Raw genomic sequence first — 27696 nt, 5'->3', positions numbered from 1 at the left:
GATATAAAAAGTGCTTCAGGCCAAAGCAAACAAACCAGCCCCTTACCAGCGGCAACTTATTTATGCACCAAAATGCAAAAGCAACATCTAAGACATTACATATTCCGTAATGGCCCGAGCTTCATGCAGCATGCACTTCGCCCCATGGATGTGAAGGATAGCCATTCCCTCCACCGGAGCAACCTGTAGTGCAGAACTACCACCACAAATTTTCCAAACAAACTCAATGAATAAAAGCTAGTCAAAGCTCAAATTGGATGATTATTAAGGCTATCAAATTAGTTAATGATTGAAACACACACACAAAAAAAAGGAAAAAAAAGAACAAGTAGAGTGTATCAATTTCGTGATCTAGTTTCACTTAATTGTTTTACTTTTTGTTAGAAGAAAAGTTGGACTTGGCTTAATTCACTTTATTGAAACTAAAAGCAAAATAATACGAGGATGGCCTGAAGGGGCCGAAAAACAGACTAGAAACCAATAATAATAATTCCAAACTTGAGAGGGCGGACAAGTCCTAGCTTCTTCACCTTGGAAGAAAGTTAAATTGGATTTCATTAAGTCCATATTATCCAACTTAAGTTGATCCAAATAGCTTTAGTTATTCATTGCTCTTCGGGTCTCGACGGATATTAATGATCATGAAGGGAAGCGAGCATCTGTTTCTTCTTTTCAGACCAAAAAAGTAAAAAACATATATAAGAACAACAAACAAGTAGATTGAATAATCTCCAAAACTAGTTTCTCGATCACGGTCTCATAACATCGTTTGAACATGAGGTCACCGATCAGGCACTTTGGGCTCAGAGAGTTTATAAATAGTTAGTTTAGATCCAGATGACACTGATTTGCATGTAGGATGCTTTTGCGGAACAACGAGAAACATTAATCTTTAAGAAAATTGCTATAAGACCCACCAAGTAAACCCCTTATTGTTCCCATATCAGTTCCTCTCATTTCTCTGATGCTCATTTTCAATTTGGGCTGCGTGAACCATTGTCCTAGGCATGTGCCATCCGACAAAGTAAATGATCAGTCTAGAGCTGTTAACGAGCCGAGCTGAGCTGAACCGAGCCTGAGAGAGCTCGGCTCGGCTCGTTTCACAGAAGCTCGGGCTCGGTAACGAGCTGTATATTGGGCTCGAGCTCGAGCTTGCTTGGCAAAGTAAAGGCTCGGGCTTGAGCTCGTAAAGCTCATTTCAATTACAAGCTCCAGAACGAGCCCGAGCTCGGGCTCATAATCGGGCTCGAGCTCGGGCTCGATAACATACTATTTTTCTCTATGTGGTCAGATTTTTATGAATTATGGTACTGAAATAAGATCTTTCAATGAGAAACTAGAGCACGTTTGGGCCCGTGAGCTGCTCGGGCTCGAGTGTAAACGAGCCTCATATTGGGCTCGGGCTCGTTTGACTAAGGAGCCGAGCCCGAGCAGCTCGGCTCATTAACTGCCCTAATGATCACATCAGGAAGCCCTGATAGGTTGATGCCACTTAATACTACTCATTGTGTAAAAAGATTGTGTGAGAATGCAGAAAAAGATAAATACCAGGGGACTGATAAATTATTTTTGGGGTGATAAATATAATGTTTCGTACACAAGAAGCCTGTACAGGTATTTACATTACAATGCCTCGTCAATGTGACAGATGTTTGTTCTTTCTCAACAATAAGAAAAAATATAAATCCTGACACAAATTTTATAAAAAAAACGTTGAAGTGAAAATTCAACTTTTTCAACATGAACTTCTGTTGTACATGCATCCTATATCAATGGCTGAGGCCTACTTAGTCCAGTGTAAGAATGTCCAAAGAAGTCTACACGGATCACTTGAGATAACTTATATTGTAAGATTTTCTTGAATGGCAAGAAAAGATCCACAAATGTTTCCACCCATGTCTGGGAATGTCTCGCATCCAGGAAGAGACTTCACCTTGCCTTTTCTGTCAACGCTCACAGGGTACTTTAGGAGGTGGCCTCTCATTTCAGTAATTTCATCAGCCACATACTGTTTCCAGTTCTGCTCTCCCATATCCCGGACTCGTCTCATGCATTCAAGGCTCTCTGGACGAGTGAAGCATTCCTCGAGCGTTCCAGTGTGCTCAGCCCATAGTGACATCCTATAGCCATAGATCTACATGTTTGGCCACTAGTCAGATGCCATTTCTTGAGCAGTTAATAGAAATGACACAAAAATTCTTATAGAAAGTCAATCATCATAGTCATAACTGATCAGTGCATTTGAAAGATCCACAGAAGAATATTAGCCGTCATTTTTACTTATGGAGAGTTTCAGCTACAATAAAATATAAAAAGATGGTATTAAATGTCAATGAGCTGCAGGTAGTTTTACAAGGAATAAAGCAGAAACAAAATTCAAAAGATAACTGCAGGATAAGAAAAATATAGAATAGTATGGCACAGGAAATGCATTAGACCACAAAGAATTGCTAGGCATATGGAGTGTAACATGATGGAAGACAGAAGAGCCAATAGATGTCTCTAGATAGACTGTTGTAGGTCCAATGAACAGGCAGTGATAGTGAAACCCAAGATTCACACCAGGGCAAAGCTAATACAAAAATAAGGCTCAGATGTAACAGATCCCTGAAGTGGATATCATGCACTGCCACAGATGGGAGCTACGCCTAACATAGATGAATCTTTAAAGCAGCATTACCAAGATATTTACAAGAAGGTGCTGCACTTATACATATAAAGATGTGTTAAAATCTGACTAAGATTAAGAATTGCTGCTCTTACCTGACCATGAGGACCAGAGAGCTTTCTTGCCCACGTATGCTGGGGCTGGTATGCACCCATTGCAATCTCAGTGTCTCTAGTACCCTCCAGTGACCTTTGATTGATGTTTGCCGAACCCAGTATCACATATTCATCATCCACTATCATACCTTTAGAATGTACATATATCATGAAACGCCGATTCTTCTTGGCAAGTGCCTAGAAAATCAAAACGATATTGTTAAGACTAAACACCAAGCAAATACTCTCTCACACACATACATACATGCATTCACACCAAAAGTCTTCAGCGAGGCCTTGGCCCTGATGCATTACCACATCAGCAGCATTACACATCCAACATCCTGAGCTCACATAAACTAAGACAATTTGCAGACTTTAGATTTTCTTCTTCATTAGCTGTAAATAAATTTAACTTCTCAAACAGCTTGTCATATATGTGTGTGTATGTGTGTGTGTGTGTGTGTCAAGAAAGTGGATCAGATGATTATAATAATTTGATGAAATTAAGTTTTTGAAAAAGAGGTACTACTTCGTTGGTCTAGGCTGACAAATAGACCATGCTTATGAAAAATTATCTTCAAACTTCCACAGTAGACTGTAAAATTTTTGAACTTGAATGTCGATCAAGCAAGGTAGCTAAAGCTGAATACAAATCCAAACATAAAAACACATAAGCATCACTATCCACTCTTAAGCCAAAACAGTAATCAAAAGGTTGTCATACTATGGTAACATGACTGCAGCATATTAACAATAGAAAATTAAGAAAACCAGTAAAAATATGAGAGACAAAAACGAATACTCCTTAAGAATAAGGGTTCTTACTTGAGGAGTGTTTGCTGACTTTGGAGTGTTTGCTGACTTTGGACTTCCATCTGAAAAATGATTTAGGTCTGGCACTTCACGATTACCAAGGCAAAAGAAGTTCAAATAGTCTTGTGGCTCATATGTGTTCTCCAGGCCCACTTCTTTCAAGGCCCTATAAATTGTCTCATACATCATCTGCATTGTTTTATTCTGCAGCACCCAGCAAAAACCATAACTATACTGCAGTGATCGCAATTTTAGTGATAATGCAGACAGATTCAATGTAATGATCAGAATAAAAAGGAAATGCAATATCAAAATGATGCACATAAATTAGGTGTTTCTTAGATGTTTCCAACAGAACAAATTCCAATGGAGGCAACAAAGCACTTGTACATCCTGGTTCCACTGATAATCTAGGAAGAATATCATCAACCCATGAAACATACATGTGTAAGGTATCAAAACAAGGAAAGAATATCTAACACCGCAAAATGATTCAAAAGAACAAATCTAAATGCCTTTATTATATATGCCTTACACGGCAAGGAAACTATCCTTTGTACGTCATTGAGGATGTACTTCACTGGTTTTTCTCCACCTCAATCTCAGTATCATTTTTCCAGTTGTATCCAAATACTGAAACATTAAGACTGAATAAGCTCATGGAGTATTTGAGCACTTAGAACATAGTTTCAGTTTTCTTTTCCAAGGGGTCATATTCATGATTTTTTTCGTATATTAACAACTTATTTCCATAATTCAGGTGGTAGACTAACCCACAGAGAATTGACCCTTCCAAGAATTCATTACAGACAAGTTAGGTTGACTGTTCAGCATGAAAAGGTGCATGCAATTTAAACAATGGTTATTAGTATATGCAATTACATGGATGTTTTGTTAGTACTAATATAAACGTTCAGCGAGAGTTCATAGTTTGCTTGATACAAGTAAACATTTGATATTTATGCCTTCTAGAAGACAATCATATTTGGAACCAGTGGAGGAATATTACCCCATCTTAAAGGACTAGTTAAAGTAGGGCAAAAATAATATCAAGGTGCTAATGCCTTGAATCTTCTTGTACAATAAAGGCATAAAAGTTAGATGCTTTTTTAATGTATCCTTTAGTGCTTGAAATAGAGAAGGTCCTGTGCTGGTTGACGGATGCTAAGTCAACCTTAGGTATATATCAAGTACTTGATCTGAGAAGAATGGATAATCCTCTTCACCTATTAGAGTACTTGTGACGTATCCACTTGTCACTAAGGAAGATAATGAGACTATAATTTGGGTGCAAGGCAAGAACTGGGCCTAGGCCAGCCCAAGGCTCATCGTGCCCAGTCGGCTTCAAGGCGGATCATGGACTAGGCCCAGGGCAATTAAGGTCAGATTAAATAAGGCATGAAGGAACTTCGGGCTAAGCTCAGGTTGATTCTTGGATTGGCCCAGCCCGGCCCAAAGCCTGATCCTAGAATCATGCCCGACGCCAACTCGAACTAGCACAAACCTTGCCCAAGGCCCATATCCAATTAGGGCCATAAGAAGTATAGAAATCTCGGAGGATCCGACTGACCTCGTCGTGCTTCTTGGCGAGGATGCAACCCAAGGAGGGTGTTGAGGGATTGAACCAAGTGTTTGGGGGTGGTACGGTTTGGTATACCCTAAATCGAGTTGTTCAGGGCGATACGGTTCAGTATGCTTAAAATCGGATGGTTTAGGCTAGTATGCCATTCCTTGGATTGGATAAAGGGGAAAGCAAAGACCTTGAAGGTGCAAATGGAACGTTGGCCTGGTAGAAGAGGACGATGGTGGGGGAGAGGAGATGATCGGAGGAGAGGTCGAGGTAGGGGGGAGCGGAAGTTGTTGAGCTTGGAGCAGAGGGCGGCAAAGGAACCGAAGGTGGCAACAGAAAAGCGGTTTGGTCAACGTTGGAAGCAAGGGAGAGGTTCGTGGTGCATCAGATCTTGATGATGCAGGCATGACCGAGATCAGTTAGTAGTCATGGTGGTGCCGTTGGTGAGAAGCCATCAGTGACAACGATGGGGTCCCTCTCTCTCCTTTCATCTCTCTCTCTCTAATTTCAGCCTCTCGTTGGCGGAGGGGAAGTTGGCATGGTGGTTAGGGTTTTGGCCCGATGGTGTTTTGGGTTGGGCTGAGCTCGGGCTCCGATCGAACTAGGGTTGAGATTTTGAAGAAGAAAAAATCGAGCCTAAGCCTATCCTGAAGCCCAAAAATTTCAGTCAGGCTTCGACAGAGACGTGCCTAGCCCAGCCCAATTCCATCCCTATCACGGTGCAACTACCAAAACTGTATGACAACATTTGAAAGGATGAAGAATACATGAGCCATACATGAGCCATGCATACTGCACCATCTTCATGCCTGTCATATAGACTCCACTAGGGGGGATGCAAATCTCAAAGGTGGATGCTAGCAATATAGCTCAAATGACTTGTCTTTTCCGAATTCAGGAACCGTTGAGCATTTCAGAAGATGAGCAAAGTACTAGCGACCATAAAATGCTGATATATATGAAGCGAACAATTACAACTATGATAATTGGTCTCGATGATTGATCATGTCTGATGTTGAGGGAAACAACAAATCAATACCTTTTTCTTTTTCTTTTTGTTGCATCTCTTCTATGCTTGTGTGGCACAACAATTTACTTTTGTGTTATGGAAGAACACTTCATTTCTAATGCAGCAGAACATAATATTCGGCTAGCCACATTTCATGGCAACAAACAGACGAAGCAACAAAGGATAAAATGGTTAAAATTGAAAAAACTTGGCGAGAGGTATTCTTGTAAACAAAATCATAAGAAATGAGTTCGTGGTAAGGGATGATAAAATGAAGGTATGACATGTAAAAAAAACCAGTATAAATTTATAGATGAGTGAAAATATTCAGATATAGTATATGGTGGGCAGACCTACACCATTCTTCCGGCAGCTGGTTTCCAAAATGAAGTTATAGCAATTGTTCAAGAAAGCTACAAGTATCATAAGTTCACATCTGCTGATGACTGTAATGAATTTGCAAGAAAAAAAACATATATGAATTTTTACCTTCAAAAACATCACTCCATCATTAAATACTTGCTGAAACCTTGCCTTGTTAGTTATTACAAATTCTGATTTCACAATTCTGTCCAGTTTCTTTGATAATAATGTTCCTTATTGCTTGCCCTTTATACTTGATGCTCATATTTGCTTCCTGTAGCCATTATTTATCAAACATGCCTAGGTCCAATTTCCCCACAATATCATAAAAAATGTAACTTTGCCTAATAAAGCATGAAAAAAATATTTTTTTGCAAGTGTTTTTCATGAAGAGTGTAGCATAATCAAAATAGGATAACCTTAAATTGGGATTTTTTTCACTTTGCTTTCTCGTCATTGACTTTGCTCATACAAAGATTTACATCTTCTGAAGTCGCTGACAGTACGATATACAAGGTGTACTTATAAAATGGTGAAGAATAATTGAGAATGCAAAATTTATTTAAAAAAGTAAAAGATGTTTCAAAGCTTGTCCATCTATTAGAAAAAGGTTCTCTTGAATAAATATCATCGAAATGCATTATTTTTCTAAGCATGCTTTTATGTATAACTAGAATGTCTCTATATAGCACTGCATATCATTCAGCGCTTATGCCACAGAAGCATGACAAACAAAAACTTCAAAATTATCTGCACATGAAAAGCATAAATACATGGGCACAATAAAATAAGGAAGCTTAAAGATCGAAAATACAAGAAATTTACAACATTAGCAAATGGAAAACTTGAAAGTTTAAATTCTCACTCCAACAAGCACCTAAGGAGACTAAAAGCTACATACCTATGAAAGAACTAAAGGAAGTCCTGGCAACAAAATGATTAAGGAATAATATAAAAATAGAAAACCCAACTTTCTAATAATTTTGATTCACTTGAGATGTCATATATCATTTCTACAAATAATGAATGAACAACAAACAGCCACATAGTAGCATAACTATAACACTAATATATTTTGTAACACAGCATGTAATTTCAGGTAGTTAGATCTAACCTGCCAATAAAGAATCCTCTGTGTAGCAGCACCAGTAGGATTACCCTCGGGCCACATGGGAATAACTATATATGCAGAAAACCGCTCATTTGCTTTAATTTTATGTGCAATTTTAAGAGCAATTTCAATTGGTATTAAATTGTTTGCACCTGGATAATAAACAAAAAGGAAAATGTTTCCTCATAAGAACCAATACAATGGAAGTACAAGAATTGAAAAGATGTAGCAGCCTTTATAAACAAATGTGAACTCAAAAGGCACAAAACCCATACAAATAGACAAGACATTTTAGCAGGAAAAAAAATGACACTTATGACATCCTCATAAGAAAATACGCATCTGAAACTATCTGAGCACTATCTTAAGCTGAAAGCTTTAATTAAGGATCAAACGCTGGGCTTGAATCGTCCACATAGTGTAGTGCACATGTAATGCATAAGCAGACAAGAAGTCCAGATTAGATGGACATTCTTTGGTATTTACAACCCTATTTCCGATCTACATATGCAGAGCATGACAAAACAGAAATACTGATTATGGAAAATCTCTAACGTCCTATAAATCCAGCTTACACTAAAGAAATCAAAAGAAAATTTTGCATATCTTCAATTGAATACCTTGAGGAGTGAAACCCAAAGTTTTTGATTGCTCTTTGGCATATATATGCAAATTCTCAACTTTTCTGTTGGCATGGTGCATAGGATTAGGTTTAGGCATGAATTCTTAAATCAAGTTACATAAATTTACTTCTAAAAGATATAGCTAAGATCTTGGTATGCCCTAATTTAAAATACAGGCTCTTTTCCATCTATCTAGGTATTATATATCCACAACAGGTCCTGAAATACAGTGGACACCCCTTGGTTGAGGACTTATTTGCAGATGCTCACAGGTTTTTAATATTAAGACTGCAATAAAAATTGAAGCAGGCAATAAAATCAACCAACTACTTGCACAATGAATCCCCTTTACTTTATAGAAGCCCTTTTACTTTATACTACTATATAAGTAGTTTTAAACTACTTACACTATATAAGTAGTCTAAAACCTTAACTTTATATAGTAGTTGGTTGATTTTATTGCCACTTTTCTTTATATAATAGTTTAAAACCAACCTGATACTATATAAGTAGTATAAATACAAAACCAACATATTTATTTATATAAAGCAACCACTTATATGGAAGCCCCTTTACTTTTAAACTAGAATGCCAATATTTTGCTTTTTCCATATGGTTTTGTATTTTCAAATTCCTAAAACAATTTAATTTGAAAAAGTTGGTTTCTTTTCTGTAGGCTAGAGAAATAGGATTAGCAATTTCAACTCACAAATGGCATAAATTGGCATTTGCCTATTCATCATGCTACGACTAGTGTTACCTGGACACTTGCATCCAACTCCAAAAATCCATGTCAACTCCATATCCAAGTTGGATGGTATCAGAAACTTGGATGCTCATGAAGTTCTATGGTTGCAACTTTCAGAGATTGGTGGAGATTTAAACCCTTTCAACAGTAAAATTGATCCTCAATGTTCATGTTAGAAGTGCTTATTTGAATACATATCAAACACTTCGACACTCATGAAATTCTATGATGGCCACTTTCAAATATTGGTGGTGAGTTAAGCTCTTCTTTTTAGTGATTGGCCAAGGATGTAGGTATCAAGGAATGCAGAACTGTCACCCTATTTGGGGTGTACCAGCAGAAAATCGGAATAGTTCCGGCATTCAAAATGAAAAACCGGCAAGAGGGGGAGAGGGAGAAGGAAAGAGAGGAAAAAAGAGAGAGAGAGAGGAAGGCAGAGGTAGAGGGGGGGAGGGCCGCCGGAGGGCTAGGGAGGGGCTCTGCCCTCCGGACCCTTGTTTCTTTCAAAATAGGGGTCTGTTGGGACCCCTTTTTTTATTTTGAAAATTTTAAATGCTGACGTCACTTAAAATTTTTAAAATAAAAAAGAAGCCTAAATTTTAAGTGAAGTTGGCAACCCCCTTTTTCGAACAAAATAGGGATTCGGACGGCGGAGCCCCCCCTTCGGCCCTCTGGGGCCCTCCGGAGGTCCTCTTCCCTCTCCCTCCTCCCTTTTTCTCTCTCTTGATCTCTCTTGCCCTCTCTGCTGTGTCAGTATGGGCCCAGTACAGAATAGCATAGGGTGTACCGAACCATGTTGTTGGTCGACCGGTACGGGCTCTGGTACCAGCACGGCGAACCTTGGGAGGTATTGAAATAATCTTGCAAAATGTTATTTTTCTATATCCTCAAGTTAATTACAAAATTTAGATGAGAAGCATGTACAATGAAATATTTTCACAAACAATATCTTTTCATTATTTATTTTTAATATTTAAACAAGCAATATTAAAGATACAAAAATCTAATTAACTTAAAATGCATCCATGTATCTCCTTTTTTCTTTTTGTTGAGTTAGACACTTGGATACATGTCCGAATCTGATTCTATATCTGTATCCATGCAATATTGGCTATGACTAAGTGCTTGTAAATTTCAATAACCTTATATGAATCAAAATTTAGTTAAAATTTAAACATTATGACCTTTTTTGTCAAAAAGTGGTATTAAGAGTTTGAGAACCTTACATTCTTTAAGGTTATATTTATATTGTACCACCAAATCACGATCATCTATTGGTAAATTATTTCAATGATTTTTATGTTTTTTAGTTGGCATGTGCAAAGCATGTGCCACCGAACTAGTCTAATTTTAAAAGTGAAAGACCTTTTACCACCAATAGATTGTACACAAAGAGCCTTCTAAGAAGAGGCAACAAGTAGAATCCACGATTTTCAAACATTAGATGAACTTAAAAATATGTACTACCAAAATAATTGAACATTTAACTTTCTTGTAAATGATGCTTACCTAAGTCGTTGTTCGAATCCCAATTAAATGATGAACCTAGGAAGTATTGATTCTCAATATAAATGAAGTGTTGGGCAGCACGGATGGCATTTACATAAGCTGTATGTATGCTCATGTCAATCAATACATTTTTCCCACAAACGAGGTTCTGTTGGATAAAATTATCACAGTTGATGTTACTTAAAAGAAAACAGCGATGGATAGTTATATATGGATAGTGGATTCTATATCTTTTTACATACCTTGGTCGGAGCATTTCTTGGATCCTTTGGGAAGCCTTTCACAGAATTTGAATCAATTGAACGGAAAACCTGAGATTTGTATGGAACAGGAAGATTAGGAAAAAAAATCATGAAATCAAGAAATGATATCAGTCAAGAATTCAGTGAAGAATTACAACGTGCTTTACCTGAACATGCCAGGTCTCTGGATCATTATCATTTAGACGTGGCAAGTCTTGAATCCCAATGATATACGGTATTCTTTCAATTCTGAGCAATGCATCATCAAATGACCTCTTCAATTTTTTAATCCCATGGCGTTTTGAAGCTTTTAACCAACGCTCCTTAAAGTTTGTCAGAATGTCATAAGCTGCTGGACCATCAATTCTAGAATGCAAATCATGCCATGGTTCCCTTGGGCCACTGGCATCAGGTCCCTAAGTGGAAATATAAATTATTACAAGAAAGTTCCAACTTCCAAGTTATGCTTAAAACTTTACAAAAATCAAATTATATTTGATCAAAAAGAAGCATAATTTGATTTCATCGAGTTGGTTGATTCTTATCTCTAGTATTTTTATGGAAACTGAGCTGGGCACTCTAGGCATTATTCCTTTAGTTTAGCAACAGACATGCGATTTATAATATCAGCAAGATTTTTTCCTTATTTATTTCTGTTTATAATTCCCAAAATCTTTTTAAGAGTCCCAGTCAAGAAAGCAGAGAAGAAAGCAAAATCTTTTCTTCTTTCTTCTCCTCCTCAAACGCATGCTTTATTTAAAGTCCTAATTGGGAAAAATATAAAAGAGCAGAAGCCTTACCTTGAGGGCACATACACTAATGTTTTTCCTCTCTTTTGGATAGAGCAATTGGACATTTTTACCTTGGTGAAGATATTTTGGAATGCAGATGCAGGATCGCAGCCAGCCATCAAATACTCTATCTTGTGAAACCACAACCATCAATCCAATTCTTCATTTGAATTAGCCACATGGACATGAGTACATGCATCTAACTTATTGATTGATGAGATCCAGTTAACACTTTCTTAGCTCTTATTGCAGTAATATTAAAAGAGCCTTAGGGTAGTTACATCATACATACTTCCCCATATTTGGTGTAAACTGTGCCAAACCACACTCCAACCGCATCAAACTTTGCTAGCTCACAAACTTAATTGAATTGGGCATCAACTGTTAATCCACACCTGCTTGAACCAAAATGTACTAACCTATGCCCGCTTAGACTGAATGCCTTCCTGAACCAGCACATGTACCAACTTGTATGGTTGTATCTATTACTGTAACAACCCAGGACCTCACCCAAGATGGCTAGCCAGAAGGTATTATTTGGGTTCTTTGATCCTGTATAAGTACCCAAGATCTACCCAGCGAATAACTGATGTGTGACTAAACACATGCCTGCACGGGTCCTCACATACTCCCCCCGTTTAAGTCCTGACGTCCTCATCAGACTAAGGGTTCAAATCCATTCGAATCTAATAACAAACACCACGATCAGCCCGTGGTCAGCTCCAATAGATCCGTGCTGCAGTGTTCCCTAGTACACATAGGTTATGGGCCGGGTCCGCTCTGATACCATTTGTAACAATCCAGGACCTCACCCAAAATGGCTAGCCGGAAAGTATTATTTGGGTTCTTTAATCCTGTATAAGTACCCAAGATCTACCCAGTGAATAACCGATGTAGGACTAAACACAAGCCCGCACGGGTCCTCACAATTACCCACGTCAACCACCAGGAGAACCCTGCAGCTTTGAATGCAGCATCTCCTCTATCAAGTGAACTGCCACCGGATGGCTATTGCTTCACTGGTATTTACATTTAGTTGGTTGATGGGATGACAGCTGTGTTCAGTCCATAATATTTTCGTCCTAAACAACTCTGGGAAAAACTTGATTTTGCAAGAGCTGAGCTGGGAGAAGCAAGAGATGACGAGGCTTTGATAAGTGGATAGGCAGACATAACATCTAATAGTTATATACTCTAAAATGCAATGTTTGCAAGTCTCTTGACAAAAATCACAGTCACTCTCTCTCTAAAAAAAGACCTCCTGGGAATTTATTAAAACACCATCATGTAGTTCTAGGAGCTAGAAAAAGAAGCAAAAGCCAAACATACTTGAAGGAGATGACTATTGGGTACCAATATGGGCATTCTGGAAGTATCCTTCATGGGCTGAGGTGTCTGTGGAATACCTGTGCAGATGGATGTAGGGAACAGAATCTATAGAGAATTTTAAAGGCATGCTTGGACTGTTCAAATAGGTTTGATGCATTCAAAGGACATGATGCCTGTTAATGGAGACTTCATTGCTGTTTTTATTTGGTAAAAATAAATGCAGTTTTTATTCCCTTAAAGATCTGAAAATTTGAAGATCGGAAATCTTGGACGCAGCAGACAAGGAGCATATTAAGTTATTTTTGCATGCAGATATATGGAGAAATGTGAGAGAGATAGAGAGAGGTGGGAAGGGGAGGGGCTCGGCTCTCGGGCCAAGTTTCTCTCCAAGATGGAAGTAGGGTTAGGAAGGGAAGGGGAAAAAAATGAGGTGAATCGAATAAATGGATTAAGCGGCGAAGGGAAATGAGAGAAGAGGTTGAAGTGATGATACCTCGTACCCAATTGATTTGTTTAATGGTGGTATGACATGGAGGAAGTAAAAAAGAAAGGACTGTTGCGATGTTACAAAATATATTCAGCTGATTTCTTTAATTTGATGGCAGTACATAAAGATATCAGATACGAAATATAAATGATTAATTTCATTAATTGGATGGCAGCAAAAATCCTCGGGTATAGAGTTTTATGTTAACTTTCCCTTTAGTCTAAGTCTACGAGGTAAAATGAAATCCTGAAGTAGTACAGAAGTCTCAAACAAAGACACAACTTATGTATGCCAGTCCTGTTTCTTCTCTCACTGGCAACCACTATTTCACATTACCTTGCCCGTCAATGAGATAAAGAATAGCAGAATCACACCTGCTATATCATTTTTCATGAAATTTCTGTGCTACTATAGCATGGTTCAGCAGAGCAAAGTTACACTAATGTATTGATAAATTTCTACAAACTAGACAGTCTAAACATACAAAAGAAAAAAAGAGCTAAAATTATAATAATAACTATTTAATAACTTTTCAATATATAAATTTGCATGGATGCTTCATTGGCACTCCCATCCCCTAACCTTTTAAACCTTGCCAAGTCCCTAAACTTGCACACACTTTTGTTTACTTAGAATAGGACAAAGCGACAGATCCAAAGAAAGTAACTGCCTATGACAAGCGTAGTGAATGGATTTGGATGTAGTACTAGGTGAAGAGAGGTATTTGAGGTTTAGTTGGATGATTAAGATGATCCCAACTAAACCAAACTATCAAAGGCAATAAGGTCTGTTGGTAGATATTGGAGTGGCACTTCCATACATAGCATGACAAACTATCAAGAATTGTCAAAGTGAATAACTATCGGGCACACCATTTTGCCTCTTTCACATTAATTAAATAACTAGCAAACTAATGAAAAAATTTATATCTAGTCTGCTACTGGTTTGGCGATTTATTTTTCTTCTTGCTTTACTGCATACCTATGAGAAGGTAAGAAAAGGCTCCATAGTCTTGCTACTTAACACACCAAAGTCAAGTCAGAAGAATAACAAATAAAACAGAATAAAATCAGAAAACATCAGGTATGCAGCCAATAAGGTTGAACAATTACCACAAAGTTAGGTTGGTGATAGTCATCCTTATGCAATGTCTGTAGTGTCCTAAATATAGGATGTTTTGGAGTATCATATCGCCCACCGCATAAATCAAGCCCTCCAATAAAAGCAATAATTTTTCTTTTATTATTTCCAGCATCAGCATCCACAATCACAGTTTTCTGATGATGAGTATAGATAGCTCCAGTTTCCTGACATCCAAGAATTCAGATTAGTAGTTCGCAGATATACTGGATTCATATCCAAGAATAAGGCAATGTTTATGGTACACCAATTGGATACTAGGCTTGCATGGTCCATGTAACTTTTTATTAAGTACAAAAGAACAGAACATCCTTCTATGACATGAGAAGCTTATCAGGCGAAAATGATGATTACGAACAAAATCAATATATATAAATTAAAATCTTATTCACATGACAATGCAACTGTCAGACTGGAATTCATGAGACAAATGCTGGCAACATTGAATGAACTTAGGAAAGCAGGGAACAAATGTTTCCGTGCATAGCATGTAATTGCAAGTTCATTAAGGCAATAATGTGATAATTCAAACTCTAGAAATTGAGAGATAAAATAAGGCCAGATTGGACAAACTTGGAAAAAAAACTAAAGCACTAAGGAAGAAGGAACAAGTCATAAATGTTTTGGATCAGAACAATTAGATTGTACATGCACACATGTTAAGGCCATTCAATTGTCACAGGCAGTCAATTTCCTTACTCAACTAAATGTTTGAGTATTTATCAGTGATTCAAATACAGGTCCATATAATGCCATTCTACATGATTGCTAGCATGATGTAGGGGTACCATTATGCGTCACTTAATATCAAAGCATACTACAACATAATATGATACAATTTGTTACTTGTCTGCATGTGATCAGACTGCCAAAACACAGTTGAACTACCTTAAGGCCCTCTTTTGTTCCCAAATAATTTTAACCAACACATTTTAATAATGTTATCCGAAAAGCTACTTATTCCTGGTTAATCAGCCAACCTCCCCCTCAAATAGGTTCAACCTGGTTTAACTGATAAGCACCAAAAAGGTGCTTTTCAGTTTTTTTAAAATCCCTAAAGTGCCCCTCATCATCAGGGCTTTACAAGTCTGAGAGAACAAAAAGTTATTTGGCTGAATATGTCTGAATAATTCTGAAAAATTGCATGCCAGAATGTGGGAATTTGAGGTCACATGAACTACTTTTTTCTGTGGACAAACTTTCCAGTCAGGCCTATGGATGGAATCCCTTTAGATCTTTGGGCCCACTATTCAAATAAGCATAGGGGGGCTTTATTCAGATTTATTCATTTGGGAACCAAACAGGGTCCGAGTCAACTACATTTCGATAGGACAAGTACCGAATTATTACTCTCTCCAAAAGATCCCCATTCTTTCTATAGCCTCTTTTTTTTGTTTCAATTTACTAAATCCAATATAATGCTACTTCACGCTAATTTGAAGTAGGGTTGGCGGAATCGTCCCGAACCGGACAGTTCCGGCCATTCTGAGCCGTATCGGAGGCTCACAGGTACGGTTCTGGCAACGAAAATGAAAACCGTTGTTGGAGACAGAGAAGGAGAAGGAAAGAGAGGAAAGAAGAGAGCGAGTGGGGGAGGGAGGGAGACGGAGATGGAGGTAAGCTGGTGGAGAGGGTGGATGCTGGCGAAGGCTGGCGCCTAGGCGAGAGGTGAGACCGCTGCCGGTTCTCTTGTTTCATTTGAAACAGAAAAATCGGCCGCAGCCTCTCCTTCCGCCCAGGCGCCGGCCTCTGCTGACTTATGTCGGCCCTTCGCCAGCCTCCACCACCATCCACCGGCCTTCTCTCTCCTTCCCTCCCCCTTCTCTCTCTCTCTCTCTCTCTCTCTCTTTTCTCTCTCCCACGGTCTGTGTCACCCACTCCTCGGTCGGTATAGGCCCGGCCCGGCATGGCACGGGCCCGTACTGACTCGTGCCACCAGAGAACCGGTACGGTGCCCGGTACCGGTTCCGCCGATCTTGATTTGAAAGTTTGGCTTCTTAAAAAAGTGTAATGGATGTGGAATATGAAAAACAAAAACCATCGTTCTTACTATTGTTACCATTGCTTAAGAAGCTAGATTTGTTCTAATGTCATTAGCATGAATCAGTACTGAGAACATTTTTTATTGCTAAAAAGCCAGCGGAACTATAAAATCAGATTTAATGCAAAAAAATAAGAAGCTATCCCACTATACTGGTGGTGTTGCATATCTTTCCATGATGATGAATTTTGAGTATCAGCATCATATGGCACCTTGACAATCATGAATCCAAAATCAGTGCTGATAAGTTCTTAAAATTCAGTTGCAATGCCACCAATTCTTGCATCATATAACAAGGCTTAGTTCTTACTGAGATTTACTGAGAAAGAAAAGCAAATATAGGAGATTACTAGAAAACAAAGATACCCAACATCAGCTATCAATTTACAATTTTATGTTGACCCATGCAAATCCCAAAGTTCAAACGCAACAAAAGAAATATTTCCTTACACCAAAAAACCTTATTCATATAGTTGACTTTCCAACAAATACAAATCCAAGCTCCCAAGCCATTCACACATGCCATCACATGGCTATCTCGACCAGAACAACTCATCCATCTCCATCTCCTGGCATTTGATATTCAAAAGCTGTACAGCCAATAGTCTCTATTGTATAATTAGAGTTTAATGATCATTTCCACCTCGCTCACCCGCACTACCTTATTTTACAAGATTAGGCCCTTCTGTTCCTGTGCCAATGAATTTTCAGCAACCCTCCCACACCAAAAAGTATCTGACTCTCCATCTTTATAGATCCCCTATGCCTATGATAAATCCCCATTTTGCACCTATATTTAACATGCCAATATAGTATTGAAAAAGTTTTCTTAAAAATATGATGAATCTTCTATAAGGCAATCATTAAAGAAATTTTGAACTCATACATTACATAACAAGGAATCATCATAAGGGAGCATGAATTTTCAACAAAAAAAGATCAATGCCTAAATGAATTATCGAAAACAGTGAGAGCTGGAACCTGAATAGAAATAGAAAATATCCCTGTACGAATTTAAGCCAACTAGGAACCTGCTGATATGATGTCAACTATAGTTTCAAATAACACAAAATAGTAGTAGGCTAAAGATACGAGTAACTGTGTGGCTTAAGCAAAGATTGCTTTCTGATGAAATCAAAGCAGCTCGCATAAGATGTAATATCCGGGCCCAATTTGAGCCCAAAACCTTTTTGGGCCCGTACTTGAGCATTGGGCCAGGACACCTAATGGACCTAACTAGGGCCCATTGTTGGTGGCTGCTATCCCATACCCTAAGGATGGATGTGACTAGGGTAGGGACAGCTGGGAAGCTGTGGAGGGCCCAGCTGTTAGGCCCTTCACGAGGGGAAGCTGGGGGTGACACTTCACCCCAGCTAAAGGTGGCTACAGCCCCCTAGGTCTCTCTCTCTGTGTGTGTACCGTACCCCTTCCTCCTCCTTCCTTCCTCTGTTCTCTGAGAGAGGGTTTGCCAAACCTACTTCCGTCGCCGGAGAAGATGCTCGTGGCTTCTTCCAAAAGCTAGGTAAGCCCTCTACCTTTTCTCCTCTTGACTTGATCGGGATAACAGAGAAAGAAAGAAACACGGAGAGAGAAAGAAAAGGGAAGAAAGAGGGCTCACTGCATGCGGCCGCGAGCGGCGCCGGCGACACCGCTGGCTCCGACCGCGAGCACCACGACCTCCACGGGGAACAGCCGTGGGAAACGGCCACGGGCATCCCGCGTTGCCACTGGTTTTTCCTGGCGTCTCTTCCCCGTGGGAGAAGAGAAGGCCGTCGCAGGCGCGGCCGTGGGCTCAGCCGCAGGCGCGGCTGTGGACACCGCGAGCCCAGCCGTGGCACCGCCGACTGTGGCTCGGCCCTCCCAAACTCCCCTTCTTCCTTCACAGGGGAAGAATGAAGAGAGGAAGAGAGAGGGTTTGGGAGTGAGAGAGAGAATATGGGAGGTTGGTGAAGGGAGGAAGAAGAAAAAGAAGAGAGGAAGAGGGGACTCATCCTCGTCGTCGTGTGCGGCGGCCGCCGGCTTCGGCCGCGAGCACCGTCGACGCAGGCGGGGCCGAGAGTGCCGCAGGCTCGGCCAGGGATCCCGCAGGGCTTGGCCGCGGATGCCGCCGGTCGTGGCCCGTCCCCCTCCGCTCGCCATCCTCCCCTCCGCTCGCCGTTCCCTTCCGCTCGCCATCCCCCCCTTTCCGCTCGCCGTCCTCCCTTCGTCGGAGAAGAGAGGAAGGGGAGATTGGGATGAAAGAGAAGAAGGGAGGAGAAGAAACTTCGGGAAGAAGAAAAGAAACAGAGAAGAAAAAAAAAGAAAAGAAAAAAAGAAGAAAAAGAAAAGAAAAAGGAGAAGGGAAGAAAAGGAAAGAAAAAAAAAAAGGAAGAGAAAAGAAAAAGAAAAAAAAAAGAGAGAAGAGAGAAGAAAAGAGATCCTTAACGGGTCTGCCTAGCGGGTCGGATCCGAGTCCGGATCCGAAACCCGTTAGGCCTAAATTCTTTAATTCGATTTGGGTGAATCCGATGAAGGATTGATTCAAGCCCAATCGAGTTAAACGGGTCAATTAAGCCTAATTGGTGTTGAATTTGAACCCAATTAAGCTGAGTTGGTCTCAGCAGACCTAATCCATTGTGAATCAGGCCCAATTCATGCCCAATTCAACTGACAGAAGGTCGAATTGACCTTGGGCTAACTTCGACTCAGGCCCAGATGAGCCACATTGACCAAATCAGAGGACCCAATTGGCTAGAAAAGGTTGGACCCAATTATAAACGAGGCCCAATCCTTTAATTAAAAAACCCAATCAACCCATGTGGACCCAATCTGGTTTTAAATCGAACCCCAAAGGCTTCAAATTGGACTTGGGCTAAATCCTTGGATGGGATCCAAGCAAGTAAGTTCATAGTATGATGAACTAAGAGATGTTATAATAAATGAATGGGGAATAATGTAAACCCTATGATGTTGTTTTAGGTGATTAAGGATTTGTCACCTGGACTTGAGCAATTTGGAAAGCGAATTGAAGTAAGTAATCTGTCTTAATCTTATCGTAGATCTTGTATTACATTTTATAAGATGAACCAGTATTTTTCATACAATTTGAATTGTATACATGATTTGTGAAGAAAGTGAGTAATCTACCTTAATCTTATCGTAGATCTTGTATTACGTTTTATAAGATGAACCAGTGTTTTTCATACAATTTGAATTGTATACATGATTTGTGAAGAAAGTAAGTAACCTGTCCTAATCCTGTTATGGATCATGTCATGTTATTAATGTTTCCTAAGCATTTATTTTAAGAATATATGTTTCATGCATGATATGTTACAATGCATAAGTAACTTGCATGATCCTAGAAGCTATGGCTATGTATGCAACATGATGATACTGATATTTTAATCATGCATGTAAGTTTATAAAGTCTTAGCTAGCCCAGAGGCACTATAATGGGCTCAAAGATGCTACTGAGAATGACTGAGCCGCCAGTGGCTGAATAGTAACTGAGCTTGCTCCGCCAGTGGCTGAATAGTAACTGAGCTGCCCCGCCAGTGGCTGAATAGTAACTGAGCCTGCCCCGCCAGTGGCTGAATTGGAATTGGGCCTGCCCCGCCAGTGGCTGAATAGTAACTGAGCTTGCCCTGCCAGTGGCTGAATAGTAACTGAGCCTGCCCCGCCAGTGGCTGAATAGTAACTGAGCTGGCCCCGCCAGTGGTCGAGTCTGACTTCGCAGTAGCATCCGAGAGAAAAAGGACCACGGCATGCCGGGGGCACGGTTTCATATGCATATATTATGAAAATTTTTGTGATTTGCACTACTGCTTTGTTTAAATCGCATACTTATTGTGCCATGATGATTATTAGATGAATATGCATGTCAGCTTCTCAAATCCTGCATAAACATGGTTACCATTATGTTCGATCCGGTAAGATTATGTATGATTACTTACTGAGCCGTGTAGCTCATATCCGTTCATTTACTTTTTCTTTCAGATCCTTACCACTGATAGCTGCCAGAGACACGTTAATTTGGTATCAGGGCTTCTTTCTTTTGGGGTAAAGCAAGTATACTTTTGTGTACATAAACTACATAGAAGCTCTGTATTTGGGTACTGACCAGCATGTTGTACTAAGAATGCTTTCATATGAAAAGATTCGGTTGGTTTGACTACCCTGTTACCCAGGTATGAGGCTGCGTGCTATTGTGGGCGGTAGTCGGCAATAGCACGGCCGTGTCACGGATCCGGGTCCGGGGCGTGACATAAGATACTAGAAGAAGAAAATGTAGAGTTTTAAGAATGCAGCATTTTTCTAGTTTAGCAAGGCCATTTTGCAGAGATGTACAAGGCACTGAAAGTGTTTTGATGAATCATATCTTGCATGATGTTTACTCCATTGTGGAGTCATGACAACTATATGACTTCCTGTATCTGGTATGGGTTTTGGCCATGAAAGCTTTTTTTTTTTATTTGTTTTCAATGGGATGCATAAATTCAAAAATTTAAAGTATTTAAACAAATAGCAATCATGATATCTTTTCAGTTAACTTCATCAAAGAAAAAATCAATCAAATAAAGTAATAAACCCATGAATCAGTGAAAAAGGTTTCTAAAAACCTGGACTCTACTCTTTAAAGCTATTTACATAAGCACATGGTTTTGGAAATTCTACCATAACTCTACTTTCTTCCATAAGTATTCTAGTAACCTCATCAAGAGTGAAGAAAAAGTTTCTTGTAAAACTCCGATCTTAGGTGCCGCCTTTAAAACAAGTATTGCACCATAATTAAGAAACCAACACAAAGATATTACATGGACAATTAGCACAAACAAGCTCAGCATATGTCCAAGTCGCACCTACCAAAAAAGAAATATATCCAGAACCCCTTTATATACCAGCCTGCTGCCAGAATGGGATAAGTCCTACAACCACCACCAACCACACATTGTTTACAAACATCAATATTTAGCTTCATTATCAAAACTTATACGCAATTTATTATTGCATGAATAACATAAAATAATACTACAAGTACCAAGCATCCATACTGCCACATACACAGAACAAAAGCAACCATATTAAATATTTTGAAAATTCCATAGGTAGATCATAAAATTGACAGTATAAAGAAAATTAATAATCGAGATAACACTATGCCCATGCCAAGCCAAAATGGGAAATAAGCTAATTATTGAAAGCTAACCTGCTGTTTCACCCAGCTGTGTCGTTTTCCAGCAGAACGAGGACAAAGCAACACCTGCACGGAAGAATGCTTGAAAAATCGCCGAGTCTCCTCATCACGGGTTCCCATTAAGCCATCCTACATACATAACACTGATGAGCACAGTTTCAAGTGACATGTATAGATGCCTTCCATACCAAATTTAGAGGCTTCAGCACCATGACATGTCATTCAAAAATATTCATATCCAAAATTAACTATGAAGATAATTAACTGGTTAAAAACAATGAGACAGGTAATAAATGTTTATAATGCAACCCAATAAGCTATGCTAAAGATAATAAGTATATGTTAGAAAATTTGGAGGCAGGAATGCATATTAAGAGCACAATATTCTTATATCCTATTGTTACCTGATTCCTTTCTCTCTAGATCTTCTAACCATCAGGGGGAAGCATGACTTTCCTTCAGAAAGTGGGGGTTTGGAGGTAATTGAACCCAAGGAATCCATACCATAGATGCTAAGGAATGTGTTTCTCGCTCCAATTGGGGTTTAATGAGAAACCGATACAAAGTACGTTTTGTGAGATGCAGAATTTGAGTTCCCCTCATCATATCCCACTTGATAAGACCATAATTTCAAGAAACACGCAACCAGGAAATGAATGAGATTTGCACGGGAAACTCATAGGGAAGCAAATTCTATCATGATATTTATAGCCAGTCCAACATTGTGCACCTAATTCTCTCAATTTGTACTTCTAGGAACACCAAAACCTATATTTTAATTAATTAAAAAGTGAAAAAGATAACCCAAAATGGGGATTCAACATATAAGCAACAGGAAAAGAAAGGGAAAAGCTTCCTCAAAGAAAAAAGTTACCTACTTGATATCCAACTGCACCAATGCTCCTTGGTACAGCATTCAGTTTGATGCCACTGTAAAGCAAGCCATAAGGAGGTTACAACATAGCTGTGTAATTTTTTGCTATGTGTTACACTAGTACCTGAAGACTTGATTACAAAAACCCCTCTCTCCCATGGTAGATCAATTTTCTGTTTTATGAAAGAGACTAAGAGAGTGATATCTAATTAAGAAAGGGGTTCCTTAATGACTAGTTTCTTTGTTGTTTCCCTATGACTTCTTTGTTATTTTTCATGTAGTCTTTACATTTATCTATATATATTATGTTGTCACTCCCCAGTTCTCGCATTGGGATTCTTTTTCGAGCATTGTTTCACACTTCCTGCTCATGTATTGTTTCTCACATTCGTTTTCTTTCATGCAGTTATGATCCATGGTACTCAAATGAGCGGTTGTATTTCATTACAATTAGCATTCACTTGAATCTCACCATAATGAGTCCTCAAAAATCTCCCAAGATGAAGATCTGCCGTAACATTTGCATTGCTAAGGACGTGTGCATAATGGATTCTTGTCTTTGTTCATTTCTTATATAATATTTAACATAGAGAAGCGTAAGCGTTTGAGCTTTATGGTATTGAGTAATCACCAACACTAGTAAGAACAAAAGAGAATGCCATAAGAAAGAAGCAAGGTTGTAAGGTTGGATGTGAAGCAACAAAATAGTTTCATGACCAAGAATGTTGAGGCAGCTATGTCGTATACTAAGAAAGATAGATTTGCAGATGAACATTAGAAGATGCTTAAGTGGTGAAGCGATAAAATATGAAATGACAAAAAATATATTGAGATGGTGAAATAACAAGCAACAATAGTCTAAAGAATATAAAAAGAAATGGGGATCATTTTTTCCAAGAAAAGATGTAGGAGAGTAACGCCTAAGAGAACCTCTTGTTTGGGTTGACAAAATAGCTTTCAATATGGACAAATATTGAAAAGGCATCTGTAATCTGATGCATAATATTTTGGAATATGACTTCAGGGTTCTGATTCTTAGAAGTGGCAATAAAAATTCATTCATTCAAGCAAATTTAGAACAGCTGCACACGATAGGTACAACAACATTGTTTGCCCCAGAAATCTTAGCCACCACATAAAGACTTTGCCATCCCACTACTTGAAGTTGATCATAAAAATCCCTACAATCAAAACATAAATTTAGGTCCTAATTTCCATGACTAAGAATAAAAATATTAGAATGCTTCATATATTTTAGCTTATATCGCAACAATATTTTTTATACTGGACTAGATTAAATATTTTATTTAGAATATCACTACTATGAAAATCATGGTAGCCAATATTTACCATGAGTTACATGAGCAAGTAAGACTGCACTTGCTAAGTTTTTAACCATTATGTCTGCTTTCATTAAATATAAATACATGTTGAGAAAAAGATTAAGGCTAACCTAGCTTTTGCATGTATAACTTAACCTTGTAATAGTCCTCAGTGCAACTTAAGTTCAGAGATCACTGACATGCAAATCAGTGTCAAGATTAAGTATTTTTCACAAAAAAATAGTAATGGAAAAATCTCAAAGGCAACCAGAAGAAACGGTGTTTGACACCTAAATGATTGCAGTTGGAGTGGAGGGCCACATGCCAAAGTTGTGGCCCCCCACCTAATAAGCAGAGATTTCAGGTGTGCTAACCCTGTTTCTTCAAGGTGTTTGTGAGGTTGTTTCTCAGTTTAGCTTCAGTCTATATATTTAACCAACTAATGATTGACAATATAGGTTAAAAGTCAGAAATGATTTTATAAATGATTCTGAAATTATTCATCTAGCAGCAGAAAGGAAATAACTGCAAAACTAAGCCAAATATCAACCCAATTCATGATATTATGCAAAGAAAAAAATGGTCATTACAATGTCCAATCAACAACAAGAAATTTAATTTGATATACTAGGAATAAATGGGATTTGTTCTCTTCACCACCAAAAGCTACAAAGATTTGGATAGTCGCATCACATTAAGCCCCAACAAAAGCACATAACAAGGCATATTCATTTAAATCATGATCATTCGGAAAAGTGTAGAAGCACTATGAAACAGAAAGGGTTGTGAAGCCTTACTGTTTGATAACCGAGAATGTTCCTTGAAGTTGGATCATCCCACACAAGAAGCAACACTCTCACCCCTTCCTGAGACTTGGTCTTTAGGAGATCCCCTAGAGTACAATCACACCCATAACCAGCATCCCGCACCAGATGCACTGTGTGGAACACCGACCACCCGGTAATGTAAACCAGATGGGAAGCCTGGCTGATTGCATCAAAGATGTCACGCCAACACTTCCCATGTACATAATGCATCCCATGGTCCAGCCTCAGGTCCGGAAGGCAACCGTCAGGAACATGAGCATCTTGATAAAGTGTGACCTTATTGCCTTTCCAGAGAGGGAAATAGGTACCCGGCACGCCATGGTAGTCGGGACCAGCGCCGACCCCATTATGGTACATGCTGAGCCTCTCTATTGGGATGTACTGTATCACAAGCGTCAGTACAGCGCCTGGCTTGCAAGGCTTACCGTTGGGAGCGAGAATTGGGTAAGTCCCTTCCACCCTCTGGCCAGAGTAGATCGACTCCACCGGGATCGAAACAGTTCCAATGAGCTGCGCACCTACAACATCATTATCCTTGACCACGAACTGGACGTCGGCGGCATGATGCGCGACCGGGACATTGAAATGCTGCATCCAGTTGGGGTTCTCGCTGTTGCTAACTACATAAGTCCGTCCGACGACGGCACCGCACACCGTGATGGACACGTAGGGGTCGCTGGTCATCGACGACAGGTGCTCCATCTTGCCGCTGAGAGAGCTAGTGAGCCGCTTGCCGAGCATGTCCCCCAGGGTCTTGGAGAACATGTCCATGTTGGGGAGGTTCCTCGCCTCGCACACCCACACGTCGAGGCTGCCGTGGAGGAGCAAGACCTTGAGGGAAGCCTTGAGGCCACTGGTGTCTTCGTAGGGGACCAACTGGAGGTTCTGCCCGTGGTTGGAACCGCCTTGGGGGACGAGAGGGCTGCTGAAGGAGGTCTGCGGCAAGAGGGACGGCGGAGCTTGGGGGAAGCTGCCGGAGAAGGACATCGAGGGGCGGTGGTGGGATCCGGCGATGGAGGGGAGATCGGGAGGCTGATCGGAGAGGCGGATGTTGGCAAGAAGATCATTCAGGGGATAGATCGAAGATGTTGATGGGGAATCGGTCAGGGACGGACGGGCGGAGAGGGAAGGATTGTCGGGTGGTGGGCTATGGGTGGAGAAGCTATCGGGGCGGGAGGGAGGGTAGGAGGGCGGGGGGGCGACGGGGGCGGTGGGCTCGTAGCGGGAGCTGCCGGCGTCGTGGAAGCTGGGGGAATTGGGATGCGAATCGTAGGGCATAGAATGATGGGGCCTGGGATAGGGGCGGGGTAAGAGATAGGGATAGGGATTGAGGGGCTGGGGATTGTAGTAGGGATCGTAGGAGGGAGAGGGAGAAGAAACGGAGGCCGGGGGGAAGGCCGGCGGGGGGTAATCCAAAGGATCGGAGTGGTTGAATTGGGGGTCTGGATTCATGGTAGGGGACGGGAAGGAGTTGGAAGGGTGGAGGTAGGGAGGGGGCCGGTGGTGGTAAGGGTCGGGGTTGGGAGGAGGGGGGTAGCCGTAGGGGTATGAATAAGGGTTGCCATAGTTGTCCATGGAGGAGGAGATCTTGTTCTGTTTTCTTCTTCCTCGGTTTTCCCTTGCCGCTGCGAACGTCTCACGTAGTGGAATTCTTTCTTCTTGGAGCTTAATCCTCTCTGAGAAACGTCGAAAGGATTCCTTTGTGAGCGTTGAAATAGTCACGTGCCCTTGTTCATATTGTCTCCAGTATGACGCGAGGGGGAAAGGAAGAAAGAGAGGGGAGACGTTATAAACGAGAGAGGCGTAATAAGAAGGGGATCGAAGTGGTCTCGAAGGACCGTCGGGTGGGCTAGGTAGGTCTTGAGGAGGGAGAAGTACCCGGGGGCGGCAAGCACAGAAACTTGTCGTTGCAGTGGAATTTGTCCTCTAAGACCGAGGAAATATAGCAAATGGGATAGAGAAATAGCGGAAAAAATATCAGAGAGATGTTACTGATTCGGATTTGGAACGGTAAAAGTTATAAAAAAAAGAAAAAAAAAATAGAACTTGCAGGAACAAACGGAACCACAGTTGACTCTTACGGCAATCGTTTTTTTTTTCTTATTTTATCCAATTTATAATATTTTTTTACTAAAATAATGATTGATGGGGGCAAAATGGATCGTTTTGTGCCGACCGGATAATACCTCATCCCTGCTCAGAACCGGCCCAATCTCAGGCCCCGCCGAAGGCTCAGTTGATCTCGGCCGGATCTCTCCGCTATTACGACCAGTCGTCACCTCTTCTAATACCTATAATGACGTTCCGAGCCGAAGCTCAGAATGCCCTGCTGAGTCAACTACGAGCCAAAAAGCTCCTTCGACCACGGGACTATTCGCCGAGCACCCTGACCGAGCTCAGGGCGTTTTTTATATTCGCCGACGCTCCCCGACCGAGCTCGGGGCACCCCTTATATTCGTCGACGCGCTCCGACCGAGCTTAGGACTCCCTTTATATTCGCCGACGCGCCTCCGACCGAGCTCGGGACGTCCTTTATATCTACCGATACGCCCCGACCCCGAGCTCGGGGCGTCCTTAATATTCGACGACATGCCCCGGCCAAGTTCGGGGCGCCCCATCTAACAACGCACCTCGACTCTTGAACTCGGGGCGCCCTACCGAGTAAACCTCAGAATCAGGGATGCTAGGCCGACCTCAGCACCCGCCAGGCTGACCTCGCCAAATATATGATGCAACCTCTCATCGAGCTTAGCTTCACCCACGACCACATCTACGTGCGTGCCCACGTCCACCTACATGGCCATACATTGCAACGCCACCATGCTATGCTTTGCTTGCTAGTCAACGACAGTTAAGGACAACGCCATGCTGCTCCAGCCATACCCCATCATACTCACCAATACGTTACCATTTACAGGAACGGCCTACATCGCGCGCCTCAAGCAAGCTCTAGCT

The 27696-nt window shown here is 40.5% G+C and overlaps 1 protein-coding gene across 2 annotated transcripts; it reads right to left on the bottom strand.

Moving 5' to 3' along the window:
* Window positions 1-1556: 1556 nt before the first annotated feature.
* On the bottom strand, window positions 1557-26675 carry LOC103696618 (phospholipase D gamma 1). Of its 2 annotated transcripts, XM_039126653.2 has the most exons (10): window positions 24712-26675; window positions 21731-21847; window positions 14474-14668; window positions 10922-11170; window positions 10755-10823; window positions 10513-10660; window positions 7636-7784; window positions 3592-3783; window positions 2764-2961; window positions 1557-2134 (listed from the first exon to the last, which is right to left on the bottom strand). In XM_039126653.2, exons 1-10 carry the CDS (start codon window positions 26314-26316, stop codon window positions 1841-1843), a joined length of 3216 nt encoding a protein of 1071 aa, XP_038982581.2. In that variant the 5' UTR covers window positions 26317-26675; the 3' UTR covers window positions 1557-1840. The 2 variants fall into 2 exon arrangements, with proteins under 2 accessions (XP_038982581.2, XP_088579785.1); XM_088723659.2 differs by lacking the exons at window positions 1557-2134; window positions 2764-2961; window positions 3592-3783 and adding an exon at window positions 6566-6795.
* Window positions 26676-27696: the final 1021 nt, after the last annotated feature.

Source organism: Phoenix dactylifera, chromosome 6, assembly GCF_051530095.1.
Source record: "Phoenix dactylifera cultivar Ajwa chromosome 6, Ajwa_hap1_PhDact_Kaust_v1.1, whole genome shotgun sequence".
In the NCBI taxonomy this organism is placed as follows: Eukaryota; Viridiplantae; Streptophyta; class Magnoliopsida; order Arecales; family Arecaceae; genus Phoenix; species Phoenix dactylifera.
The sequence above is the reverse complement of the archived record's forward strand: the minus strand, read 5'-3'. Positions and strand labels throughout refer to the sequence as shown.

Excerpts from the sequence above, each read along its gene's own strand:
- LOC103696618 (XM_039126653.2), bottom strand. The coding sequence starts at position 26,316 with ATGGACAACTATGGCAACCCTTATTCATACCCCTACGGCTACCCCCCT. Across the intron at positions 11,171-14,473 it reads ATCACCAACCTAACTTTGTG|GGACCTGATGCCAGTGGCCC; the intron begins GTAATTGTTCAA and ends ATTTCCACTTAG. Across the intron at positions 10,824-10,921 it reads CAGAGACCTGGCATGTTCAG|GTTTTCCGTTCAATTGATTC; the intron begins GTAAAGCACGTT and ends TACAAATCTCAG.